The sequence below is a fragment of the Agrilus planipennis genome, unplaced genomic scaffold (genome assembly GCF_000699045.2).
Source record: "Agrilus planipennis isolate EAB-ADULT unplaced genomic scaffold, Apla_2.0 scaffold207, whole genome shotgun sequence".
In the NCBI taxonomy this organism is placed as follows: Eukaryota; Metazoa; Arthropoda; class Insecta; order Coleoptera; family Buprestidae; genus Agrilus; species Agrilus planipennis.
The window spans coordinates 557,556-567,951 of record NW_020438969.1 but is presented as its reverse complement, the minus strand read 5'-3'; the positions used below and the strand labels follow the sequence as shown (position 1 = coordinate 567,951).

The window sequence follows — 10,396 nt, the reverse complement described above, 5'->3', positions numbered from 1 at the left end:
GAGGTGTTTCCCGAAACAGAACAAGCTTGGGATCGTCCATACACCGCTACTCGATGCATTAACAATGTTGTCTATCGAATTCACAAGTTTTAGGAGGTGATAGTGCTTCATGTAGGAAACCCTCTTTATGTCAAGAAGTCTGTAGTGGGTGGCCTAGATTTCGTTAGTAACAAAGATTAGATTTTTTAAGTCTCACACTCTGGAATACTTCTAGAACAAGTCCAGCTCCTATGAATAGTTACCACGAGATTGGAAGAGTTAAATCAGTTTTAGGACAGTGTCATGCAAACAAGTCATCATACCCGAAGAAGCGTCAGGTGGCCTTTAGTGAATTGCCGAACTTGGGCTAGTAACAAAGAAGTATCTAGAATCTACATTCTGGAATCTCTCTAGAACAAGTCATGCTTCTACTTACAAGATAATAAGAGGCGAAGTAAGAGCGAAGAAGTAATTCAGTGGATGATAGAGTAATGCTCGAAAATAAAATAGTGCTACAATGAACACCAAATTTCAAAACTGGACTGGATGAAAACAAATAAAAATAACAAGAAATATTTTTTAGGTATTCGCAATGTGGCACAAACACCATACATATATGACCAGTGTGTTGGTTTTTGAGTATACAAAAGTTAATTTGAAAGAATATTGTCATGAAAAGGTAGAACAATAAATATTTTTGAGGAAATAAAATAGATGGTTCGATCTTTTTAACTATTCCTGTTCCTTTAATTTCCTATATTAACAATGTAAACATCATTTAAGAATATAGAAACAAAATTTTTAACGTTTTTTAGTTTATTTACAAAACTTGACGTTAGTGTGTAATCAAACTCCACACAGGAATAATTGAAGTTTTCTGTAAAGTCAAAAAATGTCTGTAATAATAGAAAGAGTTCACTACTGTTAAAAATAAATTAAGAAGGCCGTTTTGTCAAGAAAAAGACACTATGCAAACAGCTTCTAAACCATTAATATTTATCAAAATAACATAATCACTTTTTAACATTATCGTTTTCAGTAAGACTTTTTAGAGAAAAATAATTAAAAATTATGCAAATGTCAAAAACTGAACACATATACGATTTGGTTAAAGCACAATATACAAGTTGCTATAACTGCCAAAAACTAATTTAAAGGTGTGAATCAATATGATTGATATATTAAACCGTAAAAAATAAGGCCAAAAAACAAAGAAGAAAATGACAAAGCTATAAACTTTAATTGGAATAGTTTAATAAATTTACGTTTTAAATAATAATAATAATAGCCCTGAATGAGGCGAGACTCCTTGTAATATCATCATCTGAAGGCAAGAAGTGCCCGTTTCTGTTTCTTTTTTTTTTTTCAACTAAAACAGTCTTATTCCAACCTGCATAATAGTAATAAACTTTAAGTCCCTAAAAAAAGAGCTCAAGCCACATAAGTGTACTCTTTCCTGTTTTCTGGCGTCCTGGCTAGATACTCGCGCTCAATCAGACCCTCTATCCTTTTCTTAATGATGACCGGTGACGGTAGAAATCTGCTCTTTAATTGTTCAGTCACTTCGGTTACCAGTAAATTATGAGCCATTCGTTTTCTTGATTTCATAATACGAACGATTGCTGCTTCTATCTCGTGTTTCCGATCTTCATCTACTTTATTTCTAGTCTCCCTGCGCTCAGGTTCACTTTCGCCTTTCGCTGCTACAGTCTGTATTTTGACCCGATGGAGTTTCGACGTAAACGAGTCATTTACGAAGAATTCATTAGATGACTCAATGTCTTTCGTTTTGGGATTCTTAATAAGTATACGTTGACTTGCCTTGCCCATAGCCAACGATTGTAATGCTCGTATTAGATCCCTTTCTGGAATATCGGTCTCATTCTGTATTTCTTCATACGTTAACTTTTCGTGATTGTTGAATAACATTAATATAACCATTTGATAAGTAGAAACTTGTATTATATGTTTCCGAGGTCCAGATCTATTCGACAACAAACTAGTCGACGAGGAACAAGCTCCGTCTTTGTCACAGTCTTCTCTTTTCGGACCGTAGAAAACAGCATTTAAATCTGCATTACCCAACTGAGGTTGGAGGGTGAGTTGTCTACCGCTATGCTTTCCTAAATAGAATCTGTAACAATAAACAAATAAAGTATCTTATCTCTTCAATAAACGCATGCAGTAGAATCACGATTGTGTCAACTGATAAAAACAACAGTTGTTGATTTTATTGGAATGTACCTACACGTTGACGAAAGTTATATTTAGTATACAATAAGCATCTATAATCATTATTCAACATAAGCATGCACACAAATATAAAACGCTTATAATGCTCATTAAATGACACTAAATAATCAATCAGTAAAGAAATATTATTATTGTATTTCGCTGCTCACAATAAAATTTTACTTCTTGATCGAGAAATATATACAAGTATTTTTCCATTCTAGAATACCCTAAATTCTGTAATGTTAATATTTTTCTTTTGTCTGGTCCAGGAGGTCCAACATATGTATCTCTCACAGCTTTGGAAATAGGTTCTCTGTTTTGTTTTATCTTAGAAATTGCAGATTTTGAGATAACATACTAAAAACGCTTTGCAATTTGGCCATCATTTAATTTTTGAATCACAAGCGACTTCTCATAAAGAGTAAGACTCACTTTTTAGGCGACATTTCAGGTAAATATTAATATCTTTAACAATTACTTACGATTAGATCATAAATATTATTTATTTTATTTATGTAAATACAAGATTAAAACCTCCCTCTAACTAACAAGACTACGGAAATATCAAATATGTCAGAGATGTACATTGAGACACTTTGTTTGCATTCGCTGGGGACATAAAATGGAGTTGCATAATTCGCAGTTGACACTCCCGCGATTCTCTTGTATTATGCTTTTATTGTTATCTCTATGAAACTTTTTTTTNCATAAAAAAACAGTTTTCACGTTATCTCTATGAAACTTTTTTTTAATTTTTAAAGTTTAAATATAAAAAAAAAAGATTTCGCTTGCAATACCCTTACATGAGTAAATAAATTATAAAATAAACCTCATTGTATGATTCAAGAAAATAATTTCAAAAATAATTACTTTCAAAATAAATAAGTATACACCCAGTTTTTAGAAAATGAAAGGTAAAATAAAGAAAACCTTGGGGTTTTCCATTTAAATAATACAGTCACACAGTGCAAAGACAGTATATCATAGAATAAAAAAAATTATGTAAACAAAATTTAAGATTTGCGGAATTCATATCGACAGCAATGATTTTTCATTACGGCCAACATTATTTATGGCCTATGAATGTTATGTTCCATTTATAAAATTTAGCAAACAGTTCGAAACAGTGTCACGCACCGAGTGACACTTTCTAAATGGAAAACCCTAGGTGTTATGCTACCTTCTAAATGTATCAAATGCAGCTAAAGGACCGGGAGGTATGTGGCACTTAGGAGTGGCGCTTTGTGTCGGCCAAAATCCGGTTGTTAAAACCCGCATAAATAAATCAACGCCAGCTAAATTTATCTGAAAAAAAAAGCACGTTAAGTTAATAAATCAAGTTTTTCTGTTATACAAATAAAACCTCTGATTTAGACACGTGCTCTTTAAACTCTTCCATAATCGTGTTTGAAACAGTCATATCCTTAAACATACCCTCCAATTTTGAAGTAAATTGACAACCACATTCGGTCTGAAAAAAATACTGTTAGAAATGTTCTGTTTACAAAAATAAGAGTACCTTTAATTTCGAAATCATATTTTTTTCCCAATCATCACTAACTGATTTGTTTAACAATAATCGTTTCGCCAAATGTTGCTTATAATAACGTTCGAAGACATCCTTTTCTTGTAAAAATCTAAAAAGTACCATTGACTTGTCGAGGACATGCTCAATCTCTTGCTCTGACATCTACAAAAAAGAATTAAAAAATAAACATAAACAGTAAAAAATGACAACAAAACTTACCCCTTTTACACCTTTTTTCAGTTTATCATCAATAAAAAGTGAAAGATATTCGGGTGATTTAGGATTTAAATTAAGAAAATGTTCAAAATCAGACGCAATCATCTGTTTAAAAATTTTATCATTATTAAACGAATTAACTAGAAAATGGTCAAAGCGATCTTTCAAATCCAAGAGTGCTTGGACGAATGTAATTGCGTTTGTAGGTGACTGATGCTCTTCCTCTTGAACAAGAGCTTTACCTTGTTCACGTAAGTAATGGCTTACACAGTCAGCAATCGTTTTTAAACCATCTTGAACTCGTCCAAACAACTTGTACATACACGCAAGATCCTCGGTCTTTTGGTTCTTAAGCATATGTACGACTCCGGAATTTTCCATTTCAACGATAGTTTTCATATGTTTTTTTATGAGTTCTTCTTCAACTACTTCCACAATACGCGGTTCCGTGGATTCGTCTAAATAATGCTTGGCCCGTTCCGATTCTTCATTAATTCTCGTTTCTACTTTTTTTATATAAACAGATGCACTATTTTCTTCTAAAAATTTCTGACTTTCGACCTGAAATAAAAATCAAATAATGTTATAAGTCAATAAAGATTTTTAATAATGATAGATGAGAAACCCCATTTTATTATTGAAAATCATGAACGGTGTAGACATTTGAAACATATAAAAAAATAATTATTTCTCCAGTATCAATTGCGCAAGTATAGAAGACTAAGCATGACACATGAGAATGATACTTGTAAAACACGACTTAAACATACTCTTCTAATGAATATTAAATTGAATAATAACAAAATGAGCACCAAATACATTGCTACAAAAATCCAGTTACTCTTCATAATTTCTTTTTTCTTAATTTTCAAGAGAGGAAAGAGAAACGACTCACTCTTTATATCTGCAGCTTTCAAAAATATTCAGTAGTACAAAGAAAATTACTTGTTTTGTAAATGTAATAAGCTATTAAGAAAATCGGCCATGTATACTTGTTACCAATACAATTATTTTTAAATTATTCACCTTGTAAAACTCAGCAGATTGTTGCAAAAAAGGTCTCTCAAAGTCTTCTTCATATACTGATCGTGAGTTAATACCAAGAACCATCAACATTTGACATGCATTTTTAATTGCTATACGATCAACTTTCTCACCTCTTCTTTCACGCATTACCATATTTAATAAGGTATCGCATAAATGATCTCTAACATGACCAAAACGAACAACCTTCAAAAAACAAACTATTACATATAAGCTTCAACTTTATCAATGTTACTTACTTGGTCCCTAAATATAATCAAACCTAAGTTGTAAACATTATCAACATCATTTTGTTGTACATATACTCGATCCATGTACATCAGAATATCTCGTATCATTACCATAGAAGTTTGGTGATCATTCCAAGCCTGATTTAATGTAGTTAAAAAATTGTTATGTAAAGCTCTCAAAACATCCTCCCGTACCTGTTAAAAAATTATTATACTGTACATGCAAGGTGTTTTACATTTAATTCAAATAAAAACTACCTTTGTTTCTAAATGTTGTGTAACTACTTCTTTAAGACCTGTATACAGACGTTCTCCATGTTTATGAAGAACCATTGTATAAGCATTCCTATATAATTCTTCAAAACTTAATCCAGAATTATTTTTCTTCTGAATTTCTTGAATAGCATTTTTAAGCAGTGCCCAAATGCTCTCCACATACTTCTCGTCCATTGTCATCTATTAAACAAAATTTATGTAGAACAGCATAGAATTGGTAATCCAGTAACCAAAGTACCAAACTAGGCTTTAAGAGATCTTCAGGTGATCTCCAGCCTGAAAATCCTCCAATTTTTCCACTCATAAATTAAGCCATTAATTTGTACAGCTATATGAGATATGTATCAACGTAAATTTGTTTAACAAATGATATTCTTTTCTGTTTCATTTGTAAAAATTATTTGAAAACTGAACTGTCAAATTTTTTAAATGTGTGTTTCAAATTTTGTTTCAAATACAAAAATAATAAAAATACATTTTACCACAGTGTGCCACAGTTGCCACAGTGCCTCTTTGATCATTTGTGCAAATATAACCAAACTTTTCAAGCAAACCCAGGCTAGATACAAATATAGGTAAAAACTGATATTCTAATTGAAAAATTTGGCAAGGCATTACAATTATGTTCCAAATTTCGTGGAAATATCATACCAAGTCAGGGGCAAAAGACAAATTCCAAAAAGCATACAACTTACAAAAAATACTTACTGGAAATGCGCGGATTCGCATCTTGGACTCCTTTTTGTTTGAATTTCCTCCTTTCATCATTTTGACAAAGTACTAATTCACTCACTTCGTAAGCTGCAGCAAAACACTTTTCAAACATAAAAAAACAGTTTTCACTGTACATAACCAATCTGACCTTGATAATGACAGTTCATTAAACATACAAAAATTGTGTTTACGTACATCTCTTTTCTTAATTTCCCTAAATTAATATTCTTTATAATTTACCAGTCACAAAAATGACGGACATTTTAACGACACCTCGGTAACCAAAAAACATACAACACCTCACTTTTTCCAAAAAGCTCGCGTAATTCAACTTGTCACAAGAATATCATATAAGTATTTATCGAATTTGAAAGGCAAAAGCAAATTTCAGAAATATTTATTCAAGCGCCAGTCAGAACTCCGTTAAACACTTCGCATTAGAGAAAGTCGTATTCGATTAAGCAAAAATTAATATTTATTGTGACTATTTAACTATGAATTCATCAGCAACCAACACAAATCTTTTCACAGCACCCATAGAATCATATATAGGAATCATAGCTACGATTTGTCTATGGCTATGATCAAGTCCTGTGATTCTGACATCCAATATAAATAATGCATTGATTCAAACTTTACCAATAAATTGTGCAGCGTTTGCGGGTTGTAAATATGTGAGTATCATAATTATGTGTCAATTAGATCTGTTAAAAAAAATTGTTTCGGGTACAAGTGGAAATTAAGTCAATTTATTCAAAAACTGCTGAAAATATAATAATTTAATTGACGGCAATTGATTGCGTGCACTTGTGCTTCAAGATTGAACTATTACGGTAAGCGGAGTTAATTTTTACATTATTTATTAATAATGATTACAAATAATACTACATTTTTCAATGGCTTACTATGATTATATTGTTATCTATGGTTCACTAATGGCGCACGCGTATTAGTAATATCAATGTTAAAGTAAGTATTATGTGATTATTACTAATAAATAACATAAAGATAATTTCTTGTTACCAAATTAGACCAGTCTTTTCAAGCATAAATGACACGCAATCAATTGGCGTCAATTACATTATCATATCTTATGTAATTTTTTAATAAATTGATATTTAATTTCCACCTGCATCCGAAACAGTTTTCCTTTTTCTTAAACAAAACTAATGCACGCACAATTATGACACCTACATGTTTAGAACCCGCAAACTAGGTACAATTTATTGGTAAAGTTTAAATCAGAGGATTGTTTACATCGGGTGCCAGATTCACACGACTGTATTATCATAACATAGAATTAATATAATAGAGTCAGCATCATAGATCAAAAAAATATGTACTGTCATTGATGTCTCACTTGTTTGTATAGAGTTCTAGTTTGTATTGGATTTAGCGCCATCTAAACATTCAGATACAAATTAAACGTAAAACAAAATTGTCATTGTTTTATTATTTTAGAGGTGATAAAAATGATTAAGTAAAAATTTTAACGAGAAAAAACAATCCTAACAATAAGAAGACTATCGTCACATGACAAATTTTCACTTAATCACATAAAATTATAGTAATAAAATAAGAAGTTAAAATGAATGTCATTATAAGTGTTGTACTCTAATTGTAATACAGCTANCTTTTCTGTTTCATTTGTAAAAATTATTTGCAAACTGAACTGTCAAATTTTTTAAATGTGTGTTTCAAATTTTGTTTCAAATACAAAAATAATAAAAATACATTTTACCACAGTGTGCCACAGTTGCCACAGTGCCTCTTTGATCATTTGTGCAAATATAACCAAACTTTTCAAGCAAACCCAGGCTAGATACAAATATAGGTAAAAACTGATATTCTAATTGAAAAATTTGGCAAGGCATTACAATTATGTTCCAAATTTCGTGGAAATATCATACCAAGTCAGGGGCAAAAGACAAATTCCAAAAAGCATACAACTTACAAAAAATACTTACTGGAAATGCGCGGATTCGCATCTTGGACTCCTTTTTGTTTGAATTTCCTCCTTTCATCATTTTGACAAAGTACTAATTCACTCACTTCGTAAGCTGCAGCAAAACACTTTTCAAACATAAAAAAACAGTTTTCACTGTACATAACCAATCTGACCTTGATAATGACAGTTCATTAAACATACAAAAATTGTGTTTACGTACATCTCTTTTCTTAATTTCCCTAAATTAATATTCTTTATAATTTACCAGTCACAAAAATGACGGACATTTTAACGACACCTCGGTAACCAAAAAACATACAACACCTCACTTTTTCCAAAAAGCTCGCGTAATTCAACTTGTCACAAGAATATCATATAAGTATTTATCGAATTTGAAAGGCAAAAGCAAATTTCAGAAATATTTATTCAAGCGCCAGTCAGAACTCCGTTAAACACTTCGCATTAGAGAAAGTCGTATTCGATTAAGCAAAAATTAATATTTATTGTGACTATTTAACTATGAATTCATCAGCAACCAACACAAATCTTTTCACAGCACCCATAGAATCATATATAGGAATCATAGCTACGATTTGTCTATGGCTATGATCAAGTCCTGTGATTCTGACATCCAATATAAATAATGCATTGATTCAAACTTTACCAATAAATTGTGCAGCGTTTGCGGGTTGTAAATATGTGAGTATCATAATTATGTGTCAATTAGATCTGTTAAAAAAAATTGTTTCGGGTACAAGTGGAAATTAAGTCAATTTATTCAAAAACTGCTGAAAATATAATAATTTAATTGACGGCAATTGATTGCGTGCACTTGTGCTTCAAGATTGAACTATTTCGGTAAGCGGAGTTAATTTCCACATTATTTATTAATAATGATTACAAAAAATACTACATTTTTCAATGGCTTACTATGATTATATTGTTATCTATGGTTCACTAATGGCGCACGCGTATTAGTAATATCAATGTTAAAGTAAGTATTATGTGATTATTACTAATAAATAACATAAAGATAATTTCTTGTTACCAAATTAGACCAGTCTTTTCAAGCATAAATGACACGCAATCAATTGGCGTCAATTACATTATCATATCTTATGTAATTTTTTAATAAATTGATATTTAATTTCCACCTGCATCCGAAACAGTTTTCCTTTTTCTTAAACAAAACTAATGCACGCACAATTATGACACCTACATGTTTAGAACCCGCAAACTAGGTACAATTTATTGGTAAAGTTTAAATCAGAGGATTGTTTACATCGGGTGCCAGATTCACACGACTGTATTATCATAACATAGAATTAATATAATAGAGTCAGCATCATAGATCAAAAAAATATGTACTGTCATTGATGTCTCACTTGTTTGTATAGAGTTCTAGTTTGTATTGGATTTAGCGCCATCTAAACATTCAGATACAAATTAAACGTAAAACAAAATTGTCATTGTTTTATTATTTTAGAGGTGATAAAAATGATTAAGTAAAAATTTTAACGAGAAAAAACAATCCTAACAATAAGAAGACTATCGTCACATGACAAATTTTCACTTAATCACATAAAATTATAGTAATAAAATAAGAAGTTAAAATGAATGTCATTATAAGTGTTGTACTCTAATTGTAATACAGCTATACTCTGTATCACGCAAAGTGATAAAATCGCCAAGAAGTGACCGGAATTACAATTATGGCATCTTTAAAATGAAACATGTTTTGTATTCTGTTCACTATTTGTACCTACAGAGCTTGCAAACGTTTATAAGAGTGTTTTCAAATATTAAAGAGTATATTTCGTAGCGCACAAATTTAACAAAAGGAATATGATCGTTCGCCTAATATTTATATCAAAATATATCAATGTATTGTACATTTTATGTAAACAATTGCAAATAGTACAAGTAATTATCGTAATTACCTATTAAGTATCTCTAATGATAATAACCTCTTTACTATAACCATGTTATTTTTTTATTTTCTTACGACGAAAAATGCCTAAAAATTGTTTAGACATCTTTTGCTTAAAATTAAGCATCTATTTCGATTCCTAAGCGTCACTTAACTTGCGGTGCAAACATTTCCGTCTTTTAAGAACTACGTAAAGATAAGTAGGTAGTACTTATCTACGTCGATGCAAACTGGCATGAGAACATCACCCGAATATTACCTATTTTTAATTAAAAAATTATTAGGATAGAAATTCA

General features: G+C 30.8%; 1 protein-coding gene across 3 annotated transcripts; it reads right to left on the bottom strand.

Annotated features, from left to right (window-relative positions):
• Positions 1–1,200: 1,200 nt before the first annotated feature.
• LOC108738722 (cullin-3) lies at positions 1,201–8,740 on the bottom strand. 3 transcript variants are annotated; one of them, XM_018472278.2, is made up of 9 exons: positions 8,190–8,740; positions 5,491–5,688; positions 5,242–5,427; positions 4,985–5,188; positions 3,962–4,519; positions 3,734–3,904; positions 3,578–3,685; positions 3,395–3,519; positions 1,201–2,113 (listed from the first exon to the last, which is right to left on the bottom strand). In XM_018472278.2, exons 1-9 carry the CDS (start codon positions 8,247–8,249, stop codon positions 1,411–1,413), a joined length of 2,313 nt encoding a protein of 770 aa, XP_018327780.1. In that variant the 5' UTR covers positions 8,250–8,740; the 3' UTR covers positions 1,201–1,410. The 3 variants fall into 3 exon arrangements, with proteins under 3 accessions (XP_018327780.1, XP_025831148.1, XP_018327779.1); XM_025975363.1 differs by lacking the exon at positions 8,190–8,740 and adding an exon at positions 6,217–6,767; XM_018472277.2 differs by lacking the exon at positions 8,190–8,740 and adding an exon at positions 5,747–5,959.
• Between the last annotated feature and the right edge of the window lie 1,656 nt (positions 8,741–10,396).

Excerpts from the sequence above, each read along its gene's own strand:
- LOC108738722 (XM_018472277.2), bottom strand. The coding sequence starts at position 5,812 with ATGAGTGGAAAAATTGGAGGATTTTCAGGCTGGAGATCACCTGAAGAT. Across the intron at positions 5,689-5,746 it reads ATCTCTTAAAGCCTAGTTTG|ATGACAATGGACGAGAAGTA; the intron begins GTACTTTGGTTA and ends TTTGTTTAATAG. Across the intron at positions 2,114-3,394 it reads GCATTTGATACATTTAGAAG|ATTCTATTTAGGAAAGCATA; the intron begins GTAGCATAACAC and ends TTATTGTTACAG.